This window comes from Purpureocillium takamizusanense, chromosome 1 (genome assembly GCF_022605165.1).
Source record: "Purpureocillium takamizusanense chromosome 1, complete sequence".
NCBI lineage: Eukaryota > Fungi > Ascomycota > Sordariomycetes > Hypocreales > Ophiocordycipitaceae > Purpureocillium > Purpureocillium takamizusanense.
This window is the reverse complement of record NC_063068.1, coordinates 3,598,865-3,621,680: the sequence shown is the minus strand read 5'-3', so window position 1 is coordinate 3,621,680 and position 22,816 is coordinate 3,598,865. Positions and strand designations below refer to the sequence as shown.

The following is a 22,816-nucleotide window of genomic DNA, read 5'->3' as shown; positions in this document are numbered from 1 at the left end:
TTTGTGTCGCCACATGCAGTTTGGCGGCCGGCATCAACCTGTAGGCCATCTTGGCCCCCCCCCCCCCTGCCTGGAGACCTTCTGACAATGGGAAGTCCGGCACGCCGCGTGATCTTGCACAACGCGCGCATGGGTCGAGAATTCATAGGACCGTCCATGCTGAGGCAGATGAGGGGGCGTGCTGGGCGCCAAGGCAAGTCCCCAGTCGGCGAAACTTACTTGTGCTGTCGCGAGGCCGACTTGGACCAAGTTCTAGACCTTGTGCGAGCTGAGATACCCGAAGTCTCGAGCTGTCTGAATACCGAGAATCGGCGCATACAGCGGTGAGTTTCTATGGACGCCGATGCCGATGCCACCGTGGTCTAATCAGCGTGAAGTGCACTTTTGGAGGTTATCTCGACGCGACTGGCTACTAACCACGAGTCAATCCGCGACTACTTTTCGAAGTCGCTCCTGACTTACTCGCACGGTGTACCCTTTGTGCACGAGTGCCTTGAAAAGAGCTTGGCTGAGGTCCAGAGCATGGGATTGGCAACAAGTGATACAGCAGACTGTCTCGCCCCTACTCAACTGGGTAGGGCAATTGTGGCCTCTGCGATTGATCCTGATGATGGAGTCTTCGTCCACCGAGAACTCACGAGGGCTCTGAAGGCCTTTGTGATGGATGGGGAGATGCACATCCTGTACGTCTTCACGCCAGTGCAAGACTTCGGGGTAATTGTCAACTGGCAAGTGTTCCGCAACGAGATGGAGGCCCTGGATGAAAGCGGCTTGCGCGTGATGAACTTCTTGGGAATCAAGCCAACAGCTATCCTCAAACTGTGAGTGAATGCTCGGGGCGCTAGCTTGTCGAACTAACTGACATTGCAAAGAGCCCAGGGCGCGACTTTGAAAGAAAACACGCCGGGGGAGAAGGAGCTGGCCCGCATCTACAGACGGTTTTACCTCGCTCTCCAGCTGCGAGACTTGTGTAATGAGACTCCGATACATGTCGTCTCTCGCAAGTACGATGCGCCGCGTGGTACAGTTCAGACCCTGTCCCAGACATGCCATGGCTTCGCTGCAGGGATGATCAAGTTTTGTGACACCATGGGATGGGGGTGAGTGCCTCGACAATCTGCCGTCGCGCACACTGACTCACGGGACCTTGTGTGCAGTGTCATGGCTGCAGCGCTGGAGCACTTCTCGGACAGACTTCTAGCGGGCGCCAGGGCGGATCTCCTAGCCCTGGCGAAGATACCATTCATCAAGAGCCGGACAGCGTAAGCGCACCCGTGGCACGCCCGTTGAACGTTGACACAGGACACTGACTCGTTGTGCAGCCGAGTCTTCTGGGAGAGTGGCTATCGGAGCGTCGCATCTATAGCTAATGCCGACCCCAAAGAATTGCTCCCCGTGCTCATGCAGGTGCGTCAATTTTGCCGGCGACAATCAGTCGTGATGCGCTTGGCTGCTGACCCTGAAACAGGCACAGCCCAACAAGATACGCTTAAAGGGAAGAAACGACGATAAGCTGGAGGAAAAATTACTGGCAAAGGCCGAGATCATCACTACCGCAGCCAACCGGCTCTGGCGTGAGTGCAGGCTCCTTATCTGGCTGGATACACACCGCTTACAGATGTTGCAGAGATTCAATTACAGGCAGAGATGGAGGTGGAATAAGAGGAGACAGCGAGAGGGGAGCACCGGACTGTCAATCCACCATGTCGTTGAGCCACCACCCCTGGCAGTGCTGTTGTTTCACAAACCGACCTTGGCTGGCAGGGTAAAATGACGCGACAGGGGTTCTCCCGCTCCGCTTTCGCTGTCTACATCATCAGTGCTCGTCTAATCCAGGACGTCGTCCCTCAAGCTGAAGAGTTGCTGAAGAACTTCGTCGGACTTGGCCCGCACACCGTTGTGATACACGACATTGGTCTCAAAGACCTTGATGCCCTTGACCAGCTTGGCAGTGTCCCTGGCAAGGTTGCACTCCACGTACATGTCCTCCACATACGACGCGGCGTACACGGGGACCTTGTTATTGCGCAGACGCTCTTGGTCGTAGAGGTGTGGCCAGTCTGTTTTCTTGGCGAGCTTCTCTGCCACATCACGCAGAGACTGTAACTCGGGGTAGGTCTCAAAATGAAGCGGAAAAATCATCTCTCCAGAGAAGAATAGCGGCTCCGCAGATGTCGCGCAGACGTGCCCCGGGTTGAGCCACGAGAACTCCTTGAGCGCCTTGCCGACGCGGTAGGCGGCCCAGTCGGAAGGAATGCCGTCACAGTAAATGGCTTCGTGAAGGATGGCGTATATGATATTCGTGTCTAGGGGGGTAAAGGTCTCGAGGGGTTGCAGCGCTGCCCGGGTGAAGAACCCAAACTGGTCTAGGGACGCCTTCAAGTGGATGAGGATGGTGTGAACGTTGTCGAAGCCGCCATGGCCGCCAAAGGCGATGCCAATGGTCAGCAGACGGGGTACCGTTAGTGTGCCGCCGGAGGGAAGGGCGACGCCGCCCTGGCTCTCGATGTAAGCAGCGAGCTGACGCAGCACGTCGACATCCTCGGGAAACTTGGTAAAGTACTGTTCGTTGCGCTCAGCGGTCTTGCGGAACGTGGCGCCGTACACCTGTTCGGGCGTCTTCCCGACGGGAGCGAGGCCGCCGGTCAGGAAAGCCTCGCGCAAGCCCTCGGGATGCATGGAGAGGTATGATAGCGTGACGAAGCCACCGTAGGACTGGCCGAACGTGGACCAGGCAGCTTTGGCCTCGGGCCAGCCCTCGGTGAGGCACTTGCGGACCGCCTCGCAGTCGCGCACCGTATTGTCCTGGCGCATGAGGGCGAGGTATCGCGCTTGAGCGTCGGCGTCGCCCACCGTGGCGAGCATAGCGGCGGAGACGGGCGTGCTCATGCCGACGCCGCGGTGGTCAATGAAGAGCATCTGGTAGCCCCTGGATAGGGCGGTGCGTGTGACGGGGTGGTCCTGGGGCTCCCGGTTCCCGAAACCGGGACCACCTTCGAGGTAAACCATATATGGCTTCAGCGTGGCATCCTGCTTCTTGTCGTCGCCATCCGCATCGGGAGGGAAGATGGGCACCTCGCGCTTGTTGGCACGGCGGGCGAAGAGGTTTATCGTGCCGGCAGAGGGGTTCTCGTAATCAAGCGGCACTTCGAAGAAGAGCTCCGTGACGAGCAGTTGTCCGGGGACGACATGGCTCCGGCTGCTGAGGAGCTTCGCCACAGGAATCTGCACGGCGGTGTTGGGGACCATGGCAGCCGCTGCGACTCTGGGCGAGACGGATAGTAGTGGGAATGTGGCGGGTGAGGGCAACGGTGAGACGGACAACTGGATTCGCAGGACGTGAGGCTCGTACATGAAGGGGCAGAGCGGCCAGAAACACGCCGGGAGATGGATGGAACAGGACAGGACAGGACGGGAAGGAGGTCAACAATTATAGCCCATTTCCATGCCGACACCAGTCCTTGGATCGAGCGCGGCGCCGGTTGCGCGCATCAGCCACGGATGACATCCATTTGTTCGCGTGCGAAGTACCTTCGCTTTGCACCCCGCTACCCCTCCCCGTCGAGCCGCTCTAGGCGACGGTAAAAGTACTGTGCCTTATACTGTACGAAGCAGGTACCTGCCTGTATATTACCGTGACCGCTAGCACTCCCACCATGGCCACAGCCGGGCCGCCGAAGACGCCTGCGGGGCCACTGGCGCGGGCTGGCTTCGACTCCTTGCTGTGGTGCCCGTTGCTAGACCGCTGCAAGCCATGTCCAGCCTGCCCCAGGCGCAGACTCCAAGCCGTCAGCCCAGTCTGTACCTCCCTGGGTTTCCTGGCATGAAGGGACGTGTGATTGGGACTTTGGATGTACTAGCTCGCTGGCTGTCCGACAACCATTTTGACAGACGGCCAGGCTGTCCCGAGTTCGACCGTGTGGATGAGGACCTGGGCAGCCGCTACGTCGTATTTGGCGGTGATCAGAATGAATGGCCTCAGGGACTGGTGGAGTATATTCGCATAAAGTGGAATCTGTTCTCGTCGTCGCAGGCCGTTGCACATCGGCCTCGCGGCGACAGACCCGATGGCCTTCTCGTGGGTATGATGACAACCACGAGAAGGCCAAGCATGGACTGAACAATTGGCCCTGCGAGGCGACACTGTCGGACTGCGCTCAGGTGTCGCCACCCGGGTTGCTCATGGTCCTCTTGCCGGCGCCGTGTCCACCTGACCAACATAGCGGCAATGCCGGGGACACGGACACATGTGTATCAGAGAGTCTGAATGCCCTCTGCCTTTAGGGCGGAGCCCTTGGATGATCGCAACGCTTCCAAGGCTTTGTTGATACAGGGCTTGGCTGGGCCATGGCCCACAGGAACTTCTGCCGATTCAACTCCGAGCCGAGAGGCCAGGATATGTCGTCGGCGCCGCAGGCCATGGACGCGTCAACGCGCGCCTTGGAACGCTGAACCATCCGACACTCTTTGGCAACTTGATGCCTGCTGGCATACAGATTGAATAGCAAAGAGCCCTCCAACCCCGACTCAGTGATGTTTGGTCGGGCGAGGCGACTTGCCTCGCTCTCGACTTCGCCGAGGCCGGATGATGGTGCATCTCCAGACCTTCAATAGTAACGAGGAAGTTTAGCACCCGCTCCTAACGACGCCCATGAGCCCTTCTAGCAGGAGTGGCCTGGGCGCTGGAGCGGCAACTCGGGCCTGTAAAGATCCGCTAGGCGTTGGCATTGGGCCGGGCGGGCTCCGTCGCACTGCACGAGTGGGCTGCTCTTGCGGTTACCTAACCGCCACCAACCAGTGGAGACCCTGTTGCCCCGTCCTCACTTTCTCTGCCCATCGCCCCTTCCTGCTTTCTTGCACTCTCCTCTACCATCTATCCCTCTCGTCGTGGGTATGGACCACATCCAACTCAGTCACACCCTGGCCGACGCTTTCAACGCTCTAGCCGACGAGGTGCAGCACTTGGCCGATCGCAAGACGGTCCTCGAGCATAAGTTACGCTTTGCCCACGAGCAGGTGAGTCGAATTTGCACGCAGCCTCTGACTCGACCCTACTGCCCGGCCCGTCTCCCATCTCCAAACACGCGGTCCCGTTCATTAAATGCCCGAGACCGGACCCCTCGGAACGTCGCCCAAAGACAAAATCATGATGAGATATCATTAGCTCTAGATCAAGAGCAGCTCCGTCTGCCGAGATTGACAACTTTTTACACCTCTGAACTTTGAACTTTGGTCTTGGCGACGATGACTTTTCCCTTCCATACACCGTTTACTTGCGCTTGCTCTCCATCACCACACGGCTCAACCACGGATGCATCAGCTAACGCGCCGCGGGCTCATATCAGTTTCAGTATTTGGCCGACAAATATGCACCGGCGACGCCAGAAATAGCCGAAACCCTGGCGAAGCTGCAGCTGCCGCCCCATACCTCGGTCGACGAGACTTCACCGGTCCCTCTCCCGCATCGTTCGTCGCCCCAGTCGCAACACCAATTAGCTCTTGTCATTCGCGACGGACGGCGGGCGGCCAGCCAGCTCGCCTCTCTGGGCGAATCGAGCAAGACTACTGGCTCCAGCAGGGAAAGTCTGTCGCGCTCTACTCGCGACCACACGTCTATGTCGACGGCTCTTGAACAAGATTTCACAGTTCAAGGGAAGAAGGGCAATCTGCAATGTCCCTTCTCCAAGACGGCGGCGGGAGGTAGTGCCGAAGCGGCGTCTGGAGAGGCCCCTGCCACGGGTCAACAACATCACGACGTGGATGATCCTATCTGCATGGCCATGTACGAAGAGTCCGCGTCACAGCCGCCTCCGAGTGGCACCGGAGCCAGCAAATGTCCCATTCGCTTCATGGACAGGCACTCACCTGAAGAGATTGCACATTACGTCGAGACGCACAAACACGAGCTGCCGCGCAGCCATGAAGTGTGTCTGCGACGCTACCAGAAGAGCGAGGATCAGATGAAGAAGTTGGACTCCAAATACGGCAACATTGTAAGCATGATTGAGGGTCTTAGTCAGCTCCATCAACCTATGCTTCCCGAGGAGGAGCAACAGCAGCAGCAGCGTCGGCGCAGTGATGTTGACCGGGCGTCAAACGAGCGCGTTGAGAACTGGGCCCACGCCGTGACAGCAACTGCCGCACCACATGTGGACGAGGAACTGGTCCAGGTTGACGCCGATCGCCAGAGCCATTTTGATCGGCCGCTCAAGGAAGTTCGCGTGGGGGAGTCGCCCAGTCGGCCTTGGGGCATTTCGGTTCCAATCTACGAGATGTCTGGGCCTGAGAACGACCACCCCAGGTCGCCGCCTGCTGCGCCAGTTCGGATACCAAGTCCGCTTCAGCCACTACAGCTACCATCCAAGGGCGTTGGCAAGTGTCCTTTCGATCATATCAAGCTTGCGGCCCTGAAAGAACTTGCGGCCGCGGCAAAATCAGAGGAAAAGGCCATCCCGGGACCAAGTGCCGCTGATGCGGAGTCACCCTTCACAACGGGACGAGCGACCACTAATTCTGTTCCTACTCCGATTCCTCAGCCTGCGTTCATCAATCCTGCGGGGTTGAAAGAGAATGGTGGTGGTGTGCCTCAAATGGTCTTTACTGGACCCGTCTTCATCGGGTACCCCATGAACGAGGCTCTACAGTTCATGAACCAGTTTCGTGGGAATCAGTAACTTCCACACGGGTCTTCTTTGATTTCTTTTTACTGCGCAGCGAGCTTTTCCCGCACATTTTACCAAGGCGTGATGTGTATAGATCACACGGCCTTTACTTTGAATCAGCGACGGCGTTTGGAACCCGTAAGGGCATTTTGGAACAGGGAATCACTTTCATTGATGGGCATATGGATCGATGATAGTTACTATAATGATGATGACTTGTATCACATGCGCCCATACCTTCTTTTCTCCATCTCTATTGGCACTTAATGTATATGAAGCAATGCGCAGCCAACTAGCGCCTATCTTGTCTATTGACCCATATATGCCAAAGCAAAGCCCAAACGTTATGCTCTATTTGTATTGAAAACACGAGACGCTGAAAACTGGCCATCGGCGGAAAAGAGGTTTCAATTACTGGCGCCATTCCTCTTCGTCTTTTGTACGTCGTCGGCCATGTCGTCATGGTAGCCTTCGCCCCATGAGTCCGCGCCTTGGGTGTCCCACAGCGACAGGTCGTCATCGGACATGACGGCCGCGGCGTCCTCGGGATCCAGCAGCGTCGCGTCCGTGTCGTCGTACCCAGCATCACCGTCCTCGGCCGCCGCGAGCTCGTCAGCCGAGCCGCCCTCTTCGCGCTGCAGCTCGGCGGCCCGTGCCATGGTGCGGCGGTAGATGGCGAGGCCGACGAGGATCCCAATGACGCCGCCAATGGCCATGCTGAGGTAGTTGATGGCTTTGTCGCCGGCGGTCATGGAGTCGCCTTGCTCGGCGAGCACGGCGAGGCGGCTACCGATGAAGACGTGGACTAGAAGCTTGGGGCTGTTCACCGTGGTCAACAGGTTGAAGAGCTGAGGATTAATCAAGGACGATAAAGGGGGGGGGCGCTGGGGCCGAACCTTGACAAAGCGGTGGAGACGGCAAAGGACATTGGGCTGATGCTCGGGATCGTGGCCAAGAAGCCATTGCTAAGACTGAATGGCAGCGGACAGAATCGAATGCCGGTCAGGTATAAGATGCCCTCGTGACGGAGCACCTGCCCGAGCGCGACGAAGCGGTGGTCCCGGCCGACCATGCGGTCAACGTAGCCGCTGAGCACCGTCCTGCTCGCAAGGAAGGCGCACAAGCTGCCGAGGACGCACGCCGACGCGGCAATGGGCCAGCCGAGGGGGAACCCGTACACGAAGCCCGAGATGGTGGTGGCGGTGGAGTAGCCAATGACGGGCGGGAAGGCCGTCACGAAGATGAGGAAGAAGATGAGCAGCCAGCCGCCGGGGCGGGCGCGCCACGACTTGGAGTAAGGGGCCAGCCAGGCGAAGAAGCGGTGCGAGTAGACGAGGACGAGGATGAGGAGGACCCAGCCGAGGACGCAGGCGAGCGCGGCCAGGGCGCGGTAGAGCGGCGAGAGGCGCATGTAGGTGGCGACGACCTGCTCGCTCCACGACAGGTAGAGCTTCCACCCGCGGCGGGCGAGTTCGCGCGGGTGGTAAGAGTTGCGCGTGCGGTGCGCGCGGTCCGAGAGCCGCCGCCGCGACGAGGCCATCTCGTGCCGTGACCACCGTGCCATTGGGGCCGGCGACGACCTGGCCGAGCTCGACGCCGAGGACGAGTCTGCTGGCTGCGGCGAGCGGCTCTGGCCACGGCCGCCTCCCTCGCCGCTGCCGCCGCCGCCGCCGCTGCCGTTGACGGCAGCGTATCCCGGCGTTGGCATTGCGGATATATGTGTATGTATGTGTGCGTGCGTGCGTGCGCGCGCGCGCGTGTATGTTTATGCAGTCGCTGTGGTGGAGGGTTCTTCCAGCCGCGAAGCGTCGTCGTCGAGTCCACCTGGAGGCCGGTTCGATCGACAGCGCCCAGCGACGGTAGGTTGCAGATCAATCAGAGCCCCTGGTCGGCTCTCTGTGCCATGCCGATCGCGAGCTGCGTGTCTGACGTCGGAGCAATCGCGTACGTATGGATTTCGTGCGATGAGAGAGAGGGAACAGAGAAAGAGAGATGATGCGACGGTAATGCGTTCTCGATCCTGCTCAACCTTCAGCTCCACGTCGTGCCTGCAGCAGCGTCCCCCTGTTCGGGCGTCTCGGCTCCACAATGGCAAGGGTCAGCCGTCGGTCCTCTCGGTCAAAATCGTGAGTCGCGGGTACGGTCGTGGTGGGCGGCCCTTCTTTGTCTCCTCTGCTGGGACGAGGACAGGCGATGCTGCAATGGGCGTCCCGGCTCAAGGAAATTGTTCTGGTAGCGGTCTGTGCAAGTCGAAGAGTACGCGGCAACGCAGAGATGACGAACAACTACGTGGGCACTTTCAACGGCGGAATTAGAACCTGGGGCTTTATTACCCTGTCGGGTCGATACGTAGCTTGTTAGAGGGTCAGACTTACGTCAGGCCGCGCGAGGCTCAGCGCCTCAGCGTTGCACCGGTAGCGCCTACCTTATGTTTCGGGATTCTTAAGCCCAAGCGCTTTAATACAGCCCGGGGGCCGACGCGTCTCGGCTTAGCATTCGCAGTGTCGGCAACCAGGACGACCATGTACAACTACTAACCCCCCGACGACTTCCGCCAGTTGAGACCCCAATGCTCTCGCCTGATGTGCGATTTAGTGTCTTGGAGACTTCAAGTCTACACACAAACACCGAAGACAGCTTCGCGCAAGCTAGTGTGGAGCGTCCTTTCTTCATCTGGATAAGTCTGGGTTTTCTCTTTTTACGGGTTTCGTTCCTAAACGTCACCGCTTGCCGCTTGGGCCCTTGGGGGGATCCCGTACGAGCAGCCTGACCTTGCCGTCTCCAATCTCCACGCCCTGGCTCAGAATATCAACCTCCTCCTTCTCATCGCTGAGCGCGGCGCCCCCTCCTCCGTCTCGCATGAGCGACTTGTCCCAGCTACGGCCGTCGATGCCCAAGATGCCTCCCATGCTGTTGCGATCCCCCGGCACAGAGAACTCCCGATACGCATACCGCCATTCGTTGAGGAAATTGCGGATAGCCCTGCCCACCTTATCCTTGCCGTTCTTGCTATGGTGGCCGGTGCCCGTGATGGCATAGACTGGTTTGGATTCCTTGCTGTTCTCCATCAGGACCTTCTCGAGATACTCGACCGCTTCCTCGGGGTGGAGGCCGTGCAAGTCGACGTAGATCTCCAAAGAATTGCCAAGGCCGCCTTTGTTCCGGTGTTCGTAGAGCTCGCGCGCCGCCTCCCGATGTGCTTTGCGCATCAAATCGTTCTCGCTCTGTCCTCGAAGGCTCAAGGCCTTGGCGGCTCTCGCATCATTACGGTTCCACGCTTGCGCGGCGCTGTGTATCCGTCAGCAGGCTGCAATTTTGCGCATCGTGTCATGACTAAAATACCTCTGAAGAAACTTGTTTCGAAGGCCGCCGTGCTTGATAGCTTCTTGGCGAGCCTTCAGGTAGGCCTTGTTGGCCCGCTCGCCCGTTTCCAGCCAGGGGATGTGCTTGGGGCTCGGAATGGCCTGGGCGGCCGGACTATTTTCGCCAGTCCGGCCAGAGGTTGCAGCTCCGTTCGTCCCAGACCTCCTGGACTCGGGACGGGACGGGCCCGGGACGGGCGATGGCGACCGCTTGACAATGTCCGCTAGCGAGCTTGGGGCAAGATTCTCCTTGTGGTTGTGGCCGTGACCGCCTCGCTTCCCGTGATGTTTCTTCCCTTGCCGAACGGACACGGAGCCAAGGGATGGAAAGGCCTCATTATCATCTATAGCTGGAGCAGACGTGGTGATGTCCTTAGCCTGCTGACGGCTACCAGGCCGGGATCTTAGCCGCGGGCTCTCCGTGCCATGAATGCTTCGTGGGCCGGGCGGGGGGTTGAATGATGCAACAGCCAAAGTCGCGGGCCGCAAAGACGGGCTGTCTTGCTGGAGGGCTGGGAAGGAGTTCGGGTCATGTAGCTGGGGGTTACCTTGGCCCTTGTTGGTACTAGCGTCCTCGAGCGACAGCTTGCTTAGCAGCTTTGAAGGGTCGTGTGAGAAGATGCAAGTATCGCCAGCAAGGCAATTTCCCGTCACCCAATACCTAGTCATCATAGTGTCAGCTAAACGCGCCAATTCCAGCCGTTGAACCAAACGGGGTAGGAGGTAGAAAGAGAATTGACTCACTTGCATAAATGGCTGCTCAGCTCGTGGCTGAAGCGGCAGTCCGCACGGAGACATTGACCCGTGGACATGAAGAATTTGCATATGACGCCAGACTTCTGAGGACCAGAGGGTGTTGAAGGGCGACCTTCCGAGTAGATTGACTTGCCGATCAAGACGCCCTTGGGTTCATCAACGGGCACAGGTGCCAAGCCACCTTCCTGGCCCTGGGCCTCCATGATTGCAGCGATAGTGGCACTTAGGTCATACCCATGCATGGCCAAGGCGGACTCGATCTCTTCGTCTGTGCGGGCCTGTCCGAGTATTGACCGCAGCATATCGTACGGAGACATGTCGATCTGCTGCGACGACATGGAAGAAAACTCTGGCGCCGCGGCGTTGAGACCGCTCGGAGTTCCCACCGACGAGGAAACACTAGCTGCATCGTCGCTTACCAGCCACTCCACGTTCTCGGCCTGGTACTCCCCTAGAATTTCCGTGGCAGGCGTGGAGTCGCTTGCGAACTCATAGGCGTTGAGGTTCGGGCTATGGGGGATGACGGGCGTGGCAAGCGCTAGACGAGGAGATGCGCGTGGAGATGAAAACGGCGACGCTGTTGACGATTTGGCCCGGCCAAATGTTGAAGGCACAAATCCAGGAGGAGCCAGCGGGCTCACACCGAGACGCGGCGACCCGGACAGGGGCGTGGGAGATCCACGCCACGAGGCGGGGGACGGCCGGCGGAGGATCGACTGCCTGATGGGAGTAGGGGAAGTCGACGCACCCCCGGCCTCGCGATATCGCCATAGGGCGTCGAGTACGACATTGTCTAGCGACGTGCCTGTGAGGTTTGTCTCTTTCTTGAGGAGCTCCTCGAGTCTGTCGGTCTTATCCTCATCCTCGAGAGTAGAATCCTGCAATATAGGCAGGCATAGTTCGTAATGTTCGTCCGAGACCATGATGCAAGGCCCCTCTGCGGAGGGTTGGCCGCGAAGATGTCGGGTGGACGTTGATGAAGGAGGTAGGTGTGGTATCACCGGCGCGAGGGAAACTGGCGTGGTGTCGGGTGGTTTTCGCGGGCTGCCAAACGGGGGCCGGCGAATATCTGGTGTAGGCCGTCCCTTCTAGCGGTCGAGCTGGGCAAAGATAAGCACGACACGAATGGTTGCAGCTGTTCGGCGAAGTTGGCTTGTCAGTGCTATGCTAGACTCTGTGACGCGTCGGCGACTGGACACGGTGCAGGTAACAGAGCCGGGCGGGGGACTAGAGCCCGCACCTGAGATCAAAAAACAAACGGATTGATGCTTAAGCACCGAGGAAGGTCGGCGGATGCGCAAGCAGGAAAAGTCAAAAACGAAGGCGAGGCGGAGGCGGAGGCGCAGATCGGGCTGGTGAGGAACAGCGGAACACAGGCCTAGAAGAAGCTCACATTGCGCCGCCGAGGCTCCGCGGCGAACGACAAGGAAGCTGGCAGAGTGCGTGCGTTCCCGATGTTCCCTGGCGTGTGTCGCACGAGCCCGGTGCCTGCTTTGGCGGTGCGGGAGCAGAGGCGGCGCTCGCAGCGATTTGGCGGCGACAGCAACAAGGCGGCAAGAGAAGGGAAAAGAGCCCGAGGTCGAGGTCGAGGTCGAAGGTGAGGACAACCCAGCAGCGGAGGCCCCGCAGCGCGTGGTGGAGTCGGCGTTGGCGCCGCGTCTGAGGTGGTGCTGCTCGTCTAGTACCGGGCCCCCAATTCACTACCTACTAAGTACTATAAGTCAAGTCAGCCCAGTGGAGGCGGGGGGGTGCAGCCTGTGAGGTGTCTTGTCAGTCCAGCTGGCTGGAGGCTAAAACCTGCCCCAGTGATCTAGTAGGCAGTCACCCAAAGCCCCTTACGTCCATCATACCTTATCAAGACCAGCATATCATCATACTGCACCGGAGGTACTACCGCAAGTTACAAAGGTAACTTAGGTGGGTACCGCAACACACTGCCCTGGCGAGGCACCCGTGCCAGCAGCGGCTTGCCTCCCGAGCACCGCGTTTCAGCAACGCCTTGACGCAAGCACGTGCGAGCTTCATTTGGCGTGGTGCCGCTGCTGCGCGTGCCTTGGTTGCGGCGCGCCTTCCCGTCACCATCCGCCTTGGACGAAGGCCATGGTTGGTCACGTTATTGATTTATTGTTGCTCGCCAAGCTTGTGCGATCTACTCCAAAGTACAGTGCGTACTAGGTACTGGACGCAGGAGGATGCGCCAGTGATGCTTGCCAGGTCCCGTGAAAGAGCCCACCCCCTCAACAGGGGTTGGCCCTTGACACATGGACTGCGCAGCGTCACCCTGCCCCCCCCCCCCCACGGCATCATTTGCTGGCCTCTGCCGGCCTCGATGAGACGCGCGCGGTTGTTTGTGCGTTTTGGCTCAGCCAGGTATACTTCTGAGGGGGCTTAGCGACAAGACGTCTACACATTCACGGCACGCAAGTCGTGCAACCCGCCGGCAGTCTTTCATTTTCATGACATAGGCGCGCTCAAGGCACCTCGGCTTCGTCATCGCCGCCAAATCCAAAACTGAAGCCTCCAGTTACCTGAGCCTCTTCATCGTGGCCCACGGCCGCATTCCACTTTCGCTTCTTGCCACTCTTCCTATCCACCACTTCCAATGCTTTCCCCAGCACCTCAGGATCTTTCGCGCGGAGCCTTTCGATGAAAAGCTCATAAGGGTTCGCAACGTCCTTGTCAAACCCGGAGACCTGGTCCGGCTTGTCTTTCAGGAACGAAAGGACTTCTGACAGCAGGTTTAAGCTCGGTGACTGCGGAACGAAATTCTGCGTCAGAGCGATGCCGCTCTCAAGATTCACAACGAGGTGCCACCAGCCGCTTGGAACATGGAGGATCTCTCCAGCCTCGCATATGCCTTCGATACACTCGGGCAGTTGACGCGCCTCATGATGAAAGGTTAGAAGCCACTCGGCGATGCTGAGGGGGCTCGTGACTTCGCTGCTGTCCTCAGATACGTATACTCCAGGAACTTGCGCAGCAGGCGGAAACATGATCCAGTACTTGGACCCTTGGATAACCGCGTTCCATGCACTCGTGCCGTTGGGGTCCTTGTGGAATGTCGAACCACTCCTCTCCGGCCCGACAATTAGCCAACGATGGGCTGGACGCTCCTGTCCGAGCACTTCGAAGAGATCGGGCCCGAAGCAATCTGGCTTCCAGTACGCTGCGTCTGAATGGTTTCCGATCTTGATGCCCATCTTTTCTGCAAATTTGCGATCAAAAAGGTAGAGTGGGCTCTCGTCGATGTTGTCCCGCATATAATCGCAATACCTTGAGAAACTCCAATCCACTGCCTCGGCTCGAAACTCGACTTCGCCGTAATCGGCCAGAAGACTATTGATTGTCCACGTAGAAGTGACGGGCCATTCTTGGATGCATTCCGTCAGGACGAAGGGCTGCTCGGTCCATCGCTCGGCATACTGGTCGTATGTAAGATTGTCAAAGCGGCGGATCTGATTTGCCTTCGGTATATTGCGGATGAACTGCCTCAAATTAATATTGGAGCAGGCGAATGGCCGGTGTAAGACGTCGGAGAAGACATTGCTGCAGTCGACGGTGGCTTCAGACTCCTTGCTCAGGTTCATCAGCGTTCTCCTCCAAGTGCCTCGCCATCTCAGCGATTGGCTTATTTCAGCCGGAAGCCTGGACGATAGGATGTTAGCATCATGATGGTTGCTTCCACAGGACAGCCAGCAAGCGAGCATGGAGTACACATGTGCGACAGGTCTCACGCGGGTATTCGAAAGTATGTGCAAATCCAAAGAGTAGCATGAGCAAACTTACTGAAGAAACAACGCCTTCCAAAATTCTTCTAGGTGGCAGAAGGCGTAGAGAAATTTGCACGTGGAACCTAGTCTGACAAGGTCTGGTTTGCCAAAGTGCTCCAGGATGCCAGTGAGCAACTCGTCAGGCATCATGGCCCAAAACCCGATGCTAGCTCTCGCATTAGGCGCATTTGAAAGGTAGCGATTGCCCAAGGGTTTGACCCCCAGCTGATGCGAGGGGATCGACTCAGCATCAGTGACGAAGCCCACGTCGTTTGCGTTTGACTCATAGTGCTCATGACTGTTGACGTCTGCCACGGCATTGCTCAGCTCGCCCGCCGCTGTGGCTACCGCAGATGGCATGGCTGCAAAAGGCGTCCTGTTAGAGACTCATACAAACTTTCGACCTCGGTTCAAGGCAGCAGAGGGCAGCATGAAAGTCCCTGCGGCCCCTCTCCAGCAAGGTTCAAAATCTGACGACGCGACAGCAGTTGACACTTGCGCGAGTGACTCAGTCGGCGCGAGCTATGCTTCGGCTAATGTAGAGTGACTGCAGTCCAGGTGGCCCGCGTCCTGGCTAGTTCAGACCGAGTCGGGATGATGGGCGCGAGGCGAGACGTGAATGTAACTCGGCAATGCAATAGCAAATCGCGGGCGGGCTCAGTGTAAGTGGTTGAGAAGGTACAGTTTAGGTGGTGTCAGAGAACCTGGAATGAGTCGGCGGTGGGTGGCGGGCGAGTGAGCACCGCCACTGCGTTACCACCACCAGCACCACCAGCACCACCACAGTGGCCACCAGCATGCTTAATCTTTGGGCGGGAAAAAACTTCCTGGTGTTCAGTCGCCGCCAGGCTGGTTGGTGTCTGGTAGCGCTGGGTGCCGCTCAGGTACCCGGTGCTGCGAAATGCCCTGCTGTGGTAACCTGAAAAGTACCCTAAGCGTGGGGCCAACCCCGAACCCCGGCCTCGCTGATTGGCCAGCGCTGCGTGTGGGCAGGAGGGAAAAATTACAAGTCGAGGAGGGCCCCTCAACCGACTTTTTTTTTCTCTCCTTCTCTCCCCTCTCCAACCTTTCAAGGAACATCACAACGAGATATACCCGCAACCTCCTAGATTTCGGTCAGCTCTCGTCACTTCCGAGAGCGTACGGATCTAGTCGAACCAAAGTTTCTATTCAGCACCAGTCGCAGCCCTTCCCGAGCGAAGCGCCTGCCGATTTTTCCTCGCCCACCCCGCGCATTTTTCATAATCCATCTAGGTCGAGCTGCGCTTGATCTAGATTCTTCTTCAAAACTTCCGCAATCATGGCTACCGACAAGGGACTCGAGGACGTCCCCGAGGGTGAGTTGGATTCCGGCTTCATTCTGCGCTGTCGACGTGGAGGAGGGTGCGAAGGCGCTGGCATCGCGGTTCGTCGCGTTTATCGCGGGGGTGGATCACCTGCGGTCAGACAAGGCGCCGCACGATGCGCGCCTGCCCTCGCCCTCGCCCTCGCCTTGGCTCCTCGCCAGATATGCTTCTGCGCGCAATCTGTTACGGTGACTGACAGGAAAATCTTGCAGGGCAGATCGAGTCCAACTATGACGAGACCGTGGACTCCTTCGATGACATGAACCTCAAGTCTGAGCTTCTCCGTGGTGGTAAGCAAACATCGCCGTTGCCCGACCGCCGTCCTTCGGCTTGTGTCTGACTTGTCCCTGCAGTGTACGCCTATGGTTTCGAGCGCCCCTCGGCCATTCAGCAGCGTGCGATTATGCCCGTCATCAAGGGACACGATGTCATCGCCCAGGCCCAGTCTGGTACTGGCAAGACCGCCACCTTCTCCATCTCTACGCTCCAGAACATCGACCCCAACGTCAAGCAGTGCCAGGCCCTGATCCTGGCCCCCACCCGTGAGCTCGCTCAGCAGATTCAGAAGGTTGTTGTCGCTATTGGCGACTTCATGAACATTGAGACGCACGCTTGCATCGGTGGTACCAGCGTTCGCGATGACATGAAGGCCCTTCAGGACGGCCCCCATGTCGTTGTCGGAACCCCTGGCCGTGTCCAGGACATGATTCAGCGCCGTTTCCTCAAGACGGACTCGATGAAGATGTTCGTTCTCGACGAGGCCGACGAGATGCTTTCTGTACGACATCAACGCATTTCCTACCTCGACGGACGTTAATGCTGACGATTTTTTTTAGCGTGGTTTCACCGACCAGATCTACGACATCTTCCAGCTTCTTCCCCAGTCCACGCAGGTCGTCCTCCTTTCCGCCACCATGCCCCAGGACGTTCTCGAGGTCACTACCCGCTTCATGCGTGACCCCGTCCGTATCCTGGTCAAGAAGGATGAGCTCACCCTCGAGGGTATCAAGCAATTCTACATTGCCGTCGAGAAGGAAGAGTGGAAGCTTGACACCCTGTCCGACCTGTATGAGACGGTCACCATCACCCAGGCCGTCATCTTCTGCAACACCCGCAGAAAGGTCGACTGGCTCACCGACAAGCTTACCGCCCGCGATTTCACTGTCTCGGCTATGCACGGCGACATGGACCAGGCCCAGCGTGACCTGATCATGAAGGAGTTCCGCTCTGGCTCCTCCCGTGTCCTGATTGCCACCGACCTCCTGGCCCGTGGTATCGACGTCCAGCAGGTTTCGCTGGTCATCAACTACGACTTGCCCGCCAATCGTGAGAACTACATTCACCGCATTGGCCGTGGCGGTCGTTTCGGCCGAAAGGGCGTTGCCATCAACTTTGTTACCGCCGACGATGTCCGCATGATGCGTGAGATCGAGCAGTTCTACAGCACCCAGATTGAGGAAATGCCCATGAACGTTGCCGACCTCATCTAAGTCAACAACTACCAAAGCATCTTTCGGCGTCGCCCTGCGTCATCTGGGCCGCTACGCTTAAGGCGGCCCTTGGACGGCAGTCGCGACATCTGGTGGAGAGTTTTTACGGTGATTTTCCCTTTGCAGCTGTTGATAGATTTGCGTTTCTAGAGGGACATCCGGGGCCGGCCCTCGGCGGCCGGCCGCGCGGTGGCTTGAGGGCAAAGATCGAAGTGGCTGCATGACGAAGGCTCGGGAAGTCCTTTGCGCCTTAATGGATGACAAGGCGCGATGAGGATTACCAAAAGTAATGCGATAGTTCTTCCTTTTACCTCTCTTTTGTCGCCTCTGTTCATGTATCTAGGAGTCGCTTTCTATGATGACCACCTATCCCTTCAAGACATTGCGCCTCGTGGCAAACGTGTGATGAAGATGTGCGTGTGACGTGACAGAATTGGTGTGACTCTTGTGTAGCATGCAAGGCCCGTCCCATGAAACTGGCGCGACACATGACACCGATGTCTGGCCCCAACATCGGTAGGGCGTCGAATGGACGCCAGCTTTACGCGCGGGGCATGGCCACAAATGGGAGTTGAAGTCTTGGGCAACGGTCCCCAACGCGTCAAGAACAACACCATTGATATACGAGATGACCCTAACTCTTACGTTCAGAGACCTATGCCCATCGCCGCTTCTTATAGCAGAAATGCATCTGCCCTTTATGCGTGAACCGTTTATCGATGGCATCACTCAGGTGGCCAATTGGGACACCATATAATGTGAATTAAGGGTCAAGGCTGTCTAGTCCAGGTAAGCTAGACTCCCATGAGGCAGACCACGCAAGTCTCTACCGCCATTCAACGCCGTTGGTATAGCCGCTTACAAAGTGAAAGAAATGTCCAAGAAGGGGTTTCACCGTCCCAGTCCAAGATTCAAGCAAATCTCAGACGTCTTCCGCAAAAGCATTCGTATAAAGGATTTCCCTTACCGGGCCTGCCCAAACGAGATTTGTGTCGGTGGCGGGCTCTTAACGGCGGCGCCGGCGTATGCTCCGGGAATGGGCACCGCCTCGTATGTAGGCTCCTGAGAGGCTTGCGGAGCATGCTCTGTGAAAGCATCCTCGGGTGGGGTTGGTGCGCTGGTGGTAGTCGGAGAGAAAGACCCTTGGTTGGTCTTGGGGGTCGCCGAGGGGGCCTTTGTAGGGGGTGCTTGCAGCTTGAACGTTGGAGACGGTTTGTTGAATTGGGACTGAGGTTCGGTGACACGACCGCCGGGTGTGAACGGGCTGGACTCGTCAATGTCGGACAGATTGCGATAGGCGGCCGGCGGGTGGCGCGGGGACATGGCGTAGCTGCTCAGGGCGGGTGACTTCGGGCCCCCGATGCCTGGAGACTTGGGACCGAAACCCGGTGTGTTGGGAGCAGACTGGGAGCGAAGCTGGGCTAGGTAAAGGTCGGACCGCGCACGATCCCTCAGGTCCATGGACTTGAAAAGGCGGCGCTTGGTGTAGTACCGGTAGAACACGATGCTATAGAGCGAGATGGAGATGACCTCGACAACAATCTCAATGATGATGCAGATGAGGGTCCAGTTTTGAAGGCGGCAGACGAGCTGGTAGTCGACCTTCTCCGCGAAGACGTCAGAGCGAGTGTTGTCAACACAGGCCCATCCCCACATGTCCTTGTTGCTGCCACTGTCCCTAGCATGCTGGACAACGACGGCTGTGATTACCCAAAGAAGCATGCTTATGATGAACTAGAACGAATCAGCATGGCTACAGCCGGGTAACGAAAAGCATCAGCAGGGCCTAACTTACCCAGCCAATGGCGAACATGGTGTAGTAAGTGTTAACTTTCTCGGCCCTCTTATGGCCGCCGCGGCAGTAGGCTGCGAATACCATGAGGCAGATAAAAAGTGAGAAACAGGCCATGGCAAGCGTCAACTTTTGTGGCCAGGACGTCTTGTCTGTGTTGGGAGCCCAGGGAGGCATGCTGCTCTGCGACGCGAGCGCCTTGGTGGAGTTGAAGATGGCGAACGAGGCGGACAGCATGGAGAGAATGATGAGGGAACAGCTGAAGCCCACGCCACGAAGAGCAAACTTGGCCATGCGCACGCGGGTTTTGATTTTCTGGCGTGACGGTTAGCGGCTTAAAATGAGGTTTAGAGATAGGATACACACTATGTCTCTAGCTTGCTCCTTTTCGGTGGCGAGCTCACGCTTCTCGAGCACCTCCTCTTCGCGAAACGTAGGGCTCAAGGGGTTGGTGAGCTGCCTCCCCGGCGTCCCGGGAGCCTTCATGGCGCTCTTGAGGGGAGACCTGGGCGTCATGGGGACCGCCACGGACTCGCGGTTGGTATCGTTGATGTAACCGAAGCCGACATCGCCAGGTTGCGCGTGGGCGACATGAGACTTGTCTGGATCGGAAAACGGCGACTCCATGTCGACCGGAGAATGTACAGAGGTAGCCTCTGCGAAGCGGGGAGTTCGCGGAACCTTGAGTGAGCTGTCCGAGGATGATGAGTCTGAAGTACCGGATCGAACCGGAGTCAAGTTGAGAGCGGCGGGCCGCCTCTTCTCGTCGAAGCCTGAGGGAGGAGGGTTAGCTGGGCCGCACGAAGTACCTTTTCTTGCAGATACACGGCGCCACGAGAGGACGGACCTTGGCTGGCCATTTTGCCAAGACGTGCCACAAACAAGCAGACGGTGTAAAAGAAGACAAGAAAACGAGGCTGTTCCGTGTGATGGACGGTCTTTTCTTGATGATGACCGGGCAGGACAGGGCTTCCAAACCAGCTGCAAGCAGAGTCCCGGGAACAGGATCAGGAAAAGAATCTCAGCGAGGAGGGGAAGAGAGTATGGAATGAGACCAGCTATCGAGGAACAGAAAGAGACGCCGCAGGTGCGGGCCGGATGAGGGACAGCGGCAGTTTTGAGGGCAACTACATGGCGCGGAGAAGCTGCAGCTCATTCGACAGCTCTAGCCGCCGAGCGAGGTGGAGTCGAGGGCCGGAGGGTGTTGGAGATCAGGCAAGGCAAAGAAAACGGACGGCCTGTCGCAGTAGACGCCCGAGCTACTACGGGCTCCCAAATACAAGGCAGGCAAGGTGTGGCGCCAAGCGCCGCCGCGAATGCTGAGGCGTGAATGGAGGGGCGCCGGGATGAAGGGGATAGATACTGCGTGGCCCGAGCAGAAGCAATTGCGTTGAAGAAAGACAAGGAAACCGCTGTCAACTCACAGTCTCGTTGTGTGTGCGCTCGGCACGCGGTATCGCCGAGTATGTATGTGTATGTGAATCCGCGGCGGCGGCGGCGGCGTCCGAGGCCTCGGGAGGCGAGGTTTCACTATAACAGAGACAGACGGGAGATGTTCTTCGCACGGCGGTCGTCTTGACTCGATGGCGAGACGGAGCGGGAAGCAGCGAAGCACGGTGTGAGGGGGAAGCGGCGGGCTCGACAGCAACAAGACGGCGGCGGTCATGGATGGTTTATTATCAATCCAGACCTACAACAGCATACAATGTAGATACAATACATGCTCATAACGGCCGTGGTCTGCCAAGAAGAGCTGGACGGCCAGGGCAGGAACCCGAGCAGTGCAACCGCTCGCTCCTGCCCCCGACGGACAGCAGACACACCCGCCGGCGGCAAGAAGGCGGGCGGCGGAGGGAAGGGGGGGAAGGGGGTGAGGGTGAGGGCGAGGGCGAGGGTGGTACGATGCACAGCATGTCGTCCATCACCAACACCAAGGCTGCTCCGTACCGCAGCTCTGGAGTCTGGACGTTGCAGCGGCGGCGAAACCTCCCCGGGGCGGCGGACGGCCCTCCCACTTACTTCAAGGGTGCTTCCCGGTGGTTGGGGTCCGACTGCAGTTGCGCTGCTGCGCTGCGCGTGCGAGCCGGCTCCCGCGATACCATTCGTCGTTGCGCGGCGGGTAGTGGACGAGAAGCTCAGGGAAGCCCTGGAGCGTGACATGGTCCGCCCAGACCCCTGCCGGGCGCTGGCGGTCGCTCCCAGGGATCGCCCGCGCCTGCCCGCGTGATTGGCCAGGGCCGTGCAGCCGTGTTGGCGGCCGCGGTGGAGGCCCGCTGTGATGTGCCCAACCGCAGGCGCCCATTCAAGTTCCCCTCCAGCCACCCTGCAGAGGCCGGCGGCAAGAGCGGGCCATGCAGTGGGATTCGTCCACCTCTCGCTGTTGTTCGGCTTCATCCATGTCCGTCCAGATGGCGAACCACAAACCACACTCCTCCCGACCGGTCGAGAGCTGGCCGAAATCCTGGAAGTCGTTGGTGCCCGGTCTTGTTCCGCCACCGCCGGCCATGTCTACCATCCCCAAAAATGGTAGCGAACCAAGCAAGCAGCATGGACGACGTTACCCTTGCCAGGGCTCCGAACCGCACAAAGCACTCGGCCGAGGAGAAGGCGCTGTTGTCAATCACACATCGTCCAGGGAGGCACATAGAGGTCAACTATTTATATTCGGCCGGTCAGAGACACACGGGATTCTGGGGTGGCAACATGTCTCGGCACCATGACAAATTGTTCAGTACGTGCGCACGCGGCCGACGCTCCCGCAAGTCGCCATAATGTCCAGCAGGCCCTGCCGCGTTCGCAATCAGCCCACAGCGTACCAAACGCACACACTTGCAACACGCCTGCCTGCCTGCCGTAGCGCAAGTATTCGTCCCGGTGTTGTCGAAAGGAGCTCACAGTCGAATTTCCCCCCATCAGGCTCTGATAGATCCGCCGACTTGGTCAACAGCACGGTATACTTCCGTGCTGCCCATGCCAGTAGCTTGTCTCCTAACAGCAGGCACCGCTATAGTAAGTTACTTGTTCGCCCCCAACGAGGCAATGACGGAAATGCAACCGCATCCTCCTTTTTAGTCGGCCTTGGGGAAAAGAGACGGGGGTCTTGCGCAGGCGGCTGGGCACCCACCAAGGGACCCAGTGCGCGACGACACATTACCCCTCGAGCATACGCATGCGGTCATTTTACGACGATGCGCTCTATATTTGTAGACGGCTTGGTTTTACTCGTCAAGTAGTTTATGAGCCGGGTCGAGAGAGAGGCCCACCGTCAAAGTGCGGCCTCGTAAGTCGGCATTGCCACTCATTGCTTCATTGAGTGCAGCACACCTGAGGTACCACATCAGCTAATCAAGGGGAAAAGAAAATTGAAGAGAACAGAAAGGAGTCTCCAGAACAAATCGTCACCTTCACAGAGGCCTTCCTGCTTTGTAAATTTCCGGAAGAATTCTCGTATTCCCATTAACCGTAGTACTTGTACCGAAGGAAACCATTCGTGTAGCCGAACGACGCATGGCACTCTGCTCCGTGACGTGTGCCTCCTGCTTAGTGGGGAGCTTTGTTGCCCAAGCCCGACCTTCAGCCGACGAGGGGCAAATTCAGTCTTATCCGTTTATCAGGCCCTAACAGGATTAGCGTAAGAG

The 22,816-nt window shown here is 58.2% G+C and overlaps 8 protein-coding genes across 10 annotated transcripts; 3 read left to right on the top strand and 5 right to left on the bottom strand.

The window, feature by feature from the left end:
- Positions 1–87: 87 nt before the first annotated feature.
- Positions 88–1,662, top strand: JDV02_001127 (DNA-directed DNA polymerase; the record flags this gene model as incomplete). Its single annotated transcript, XM_047982026.1, has 7 exons — positions 88–323; positions 378–821; positions 873–1,100; positions 1,158–1,262; positions 1,323–1,407; positions 1,469–1,574; positions 1,628–1,662. 7 exons carry the CDS (start codon positions 88–90, stop codon positions 1,660–1,662), a joined length of 1,239 nt encoding a protein of 412 aa, XP_047837987.1.
- On the bottom strand, positions 1,377–3,506 carry JDV02_001126 (uncharacterized protein). The gene has a single exon (XM_047982025.1). It carries the CDS (start codon positions 3,352–3,354, stop codon positions 1,828–1,830), a length of 1,527 nt encoding a protein of 508 aa, XP_047837986.1. The 5' UTR covers positions 3,355–3,506; the 3' UTR covers positions 1,377–1,827.
- A 1,355-nt stretch (positions 3,507–4,861) lies between these two features.
- On the top strand, positions 4,862–6,960 carry JDV02_001125 (uncharacterized protein). 2 transcript variants are annotated; one of them, XM_047982023.1, is made up of 2 exons: positions 4,862–5,016; positions 5,346–6,960. In XM_047982023.1, exons 1-2 carry the CDS (start codon positions 4,894–4,896, stop codon positions 6,672–6,674), a joined length of 1,452 nt encoding a protein of 483 aa, XP_047837984.1. In that variant the 5' UTR covers positions 4,862–4,893; the 3' UTR covers positions 6,675–6,960. The 2 variants fall into 2 exon arrangements, with proteins under 2 accessions (XP_047837984.1, XP_047837985.1); XM_047982024.1 differs by having other exon boundaries at positions 4,862–6,960.
- Positions 6,840–8,948, bottom strand: TVP38 (Tlg2-vesicle protein). Its single transcript, XM_047982022.1, has 2 exons — positions 7,559–8,948; positions 6,840–7,481 (listed from the first exon to the last, which is right to left on the bottom strand). The coding sequence occupies exons 1-2, from the start codon at positions 8,368–8,370 to the stop codon at positions 7,070–7,072; spliced, it is 1,224 nt and encodes a 407-aa protein (XP_047837983.1). The 5' UTR covers positions 8,371–8,948; the 3' UTR covers positions 6,840–7,069.
- Positions 8,949–9,304: 356 nt separating this feature from the next.
- On the bottom strand, positions 9,305–12,383 carry JDV02_001123 (uncharacterized protein). The gene is made up of 4 exons (XM_047982021.1): positions 12,021–12,383; positions 10,769–11,915; positions 10,005–10,685; positions 9,305–9,950 (listed from the first exon to the last, which is right to left on the bottom strand). Exons 2-4 carry the CDS (start codon positions 11,701–11,703, stop codon positions 9,383–9,385), a joined length of 2,184 nt encoding a protein of 727 aa, XP_047837982.1. The 5' UTR covers positions 11,704–11,915; positions 12,021–12,383; the 3' UTR covers positions 9,305–9,382.
- A 686-nt stretch (positions 12,384–13,069) lies between these two features.
- On the bottom strand, positions 13,070–15,184 carry JDV02_001122 (uncharacterized protein). Its single transcript, XM_047982020.1, has 2 exons — positions 14,567–15,184; positions 13,070–14,425 (listed from the first exon to the last, which is right to left on the bottom strand). The coding sequence occupies exons 1-2, from the start codon at positions 14,908–14,910 to the stop codon at positions 13,252–13,254; spliced, it is 1,518 nt and encodes a 505-aa protein (XP_047837981.1). The 5' UTR covers positions 14,911–15,184; the 3' UTR covers positions 13,070–13,251.
- Positions 15,185–15,623: 439 nt separating this feature from the next.
- On the top strand, positions 15,624–17,753 carry TIF1 (translation initiation factor eIF4A). The gene is made up of 4 exons (XM_047982019.1): positions 15,624–15,887; positions 16,109–16,186; positions 16,250–16,674; positions 16,733–17,753. The coding sequence occupies exons 1-4, from the start codon at positions 15,851–15,853 to the stop codon at positions 17,384–17,386; spliced, it is 1,194 nt and encodes a 397-aa protein (XP_047837980.1). The 5' UTR covers positions 15,624–15,850; the 3' UTR covers positions 17,387–17,753.
- JDV02_001120 (uncharacterized protein) lies at positions 17,697–20,232 on the bottom strand. 2 transcript variants are annotated; one of them, XM_047982017.1, is made up of 5 exons: positions 20,026–20,232; positions 19,545–19,951; positions 19,182–19,493; positions 18,249–19,120; positions 17,697–18,162 (listed from the first exon to the last, which is right to left on the bottom strand). In XM_047982017.1, exons 1-4 carry the CDS (start codon positions 20,036–20,038, stop codon positions 18,350–18,352), a joined length of 1,503 nt encoding a protein of 500 aa, XP_047837978.1. In that variant the 5' UTR covers positions 20,039–20,232; the 3' UTR covers positions 17,697–18,162; positions 18,249–18,349. The 2 variants fall into 2 exon arrangements, with proteins under 2 accessions (XP_047837978.1, XP_047837979.1); XM_047982018.1 differs by having other exon boundaries at positions 17,697–19,120; positions 19,545–20,232.
- Between the last annotated feature and the right edge of the window lie 2,584 nt (positions 20,233–22,816).

Excerpts from the sequence above, each read along its gene's own strand:
- JDV02_001126 (XM_047982025.1), bottom strand. The coding sequence starts at position 3,354 with ATGTACGAGCCTCACGTCCTGCGAATCCAGTTGTCCGTCTCACCGTTG.
- TVP38 (XM_047982022.1), bottom strand. The coding sequence starts at position 8,370 with ATGCCAACGCCGGGATACGCTGCCGTCAACGGCAGCGGCGGCGGCGGC. Across the intron at positions 7,482-7,558 it reads GTCTCCACCGCTTTGTCAAG|CCCCAAGCTTCTAGTCCACG; the intron begins GTTCGGCCCCAG and ends CACGGTGAACAG.
- JDV02_001123 (XM_047982021.1), bottom strand. The coding sequence starts at position 11,703 with ATGGTCTCGGACGAACATTACGAACTATGCCTGCCTATATTGCAGGAT. Across the intron at positions 10,686-10,768 it reads CTGAGCAGCCATTTATGCAA|GTATTGGGTGACGGGAAATT; the intron begins GTGAGTCAATTC and ends TATGATGACTAG. Across the intron at positions 9,951-10,004 it reads CGAAACAAGTTTCTTCAGAG|CGCCGCGCAAGCGTGGAACC; the intron begins GTATTTTAGTCA and ends ACGGATACACAG.
- TIF1 (XM_047982019.1), top strand. The coding sequence starts at position 15,851 with ATGGCTACCGACAAGGGACTCGAGGACGTCCCCGAGG. Across the intron at positions 16,187-16,249 it reads GTCTGAGCTTCTCCGTGGTG|TGTACGCCTATGGTTTCGAG; the intron begins GTAAGCAAACAT and ends TTGTCCCTGCAG. Across the intron at positions 16,675-16,732 it reads AGGCCGACGAGATGCTTTCT|CGTGGTTTCACCGACCAGAT; the intron begins GTACGACATCAA and ends GATTTTTTTTAG.
- JDV02_001120 (XM_047982017.1), bottom strand. Across the intron at positions 19,494-19,544 it reads AGGAGCAAGCTAGAGACATA|AAAATCAAAACCCGCGTGCG; the intron begins GTGTGTATCCTA and ends CCGTCACGCCAG. Across the intron at positions 19,121-19,181 it reads CCATGTTCGCCATTGGCTGG|TTCATCATAAGCATGCTTCT; the intron begins GTAAGTTAGGCC and ends GATTCGTTCTAG.
- JDV02_001122 (XM_047982020.1), bottom strand. The coding sequence starts at position 14,910 with ATGCCATCTGCGGTAGCCACAGCGGCGGGCGAGCTGAGCAATGCCGTG. Across the intron at positions 14,426-14,566 it reads TGGAAGGCGTTGTTTCTTCA|GCTTCCGGCTGAAATAAGCC; the intron begins GTAAGTTTGCTC and ends CCTATCGTCCAG.
- JDV02_001125 (XM_047982023.1), top strand. The coding sequence starts at position 4,894 with ATGGACCACATCCAACTCAGTCACACCCTGGCCGACGCTTTCAACGCT. Across the intron at positions 5,017-5,345 it reads TACGCTTTGCCCACGAGCAG|TTTCAGTATTTGGCCGACAA; the intron begins GTGAGTCGAATT and ends GGCTCATATCAG.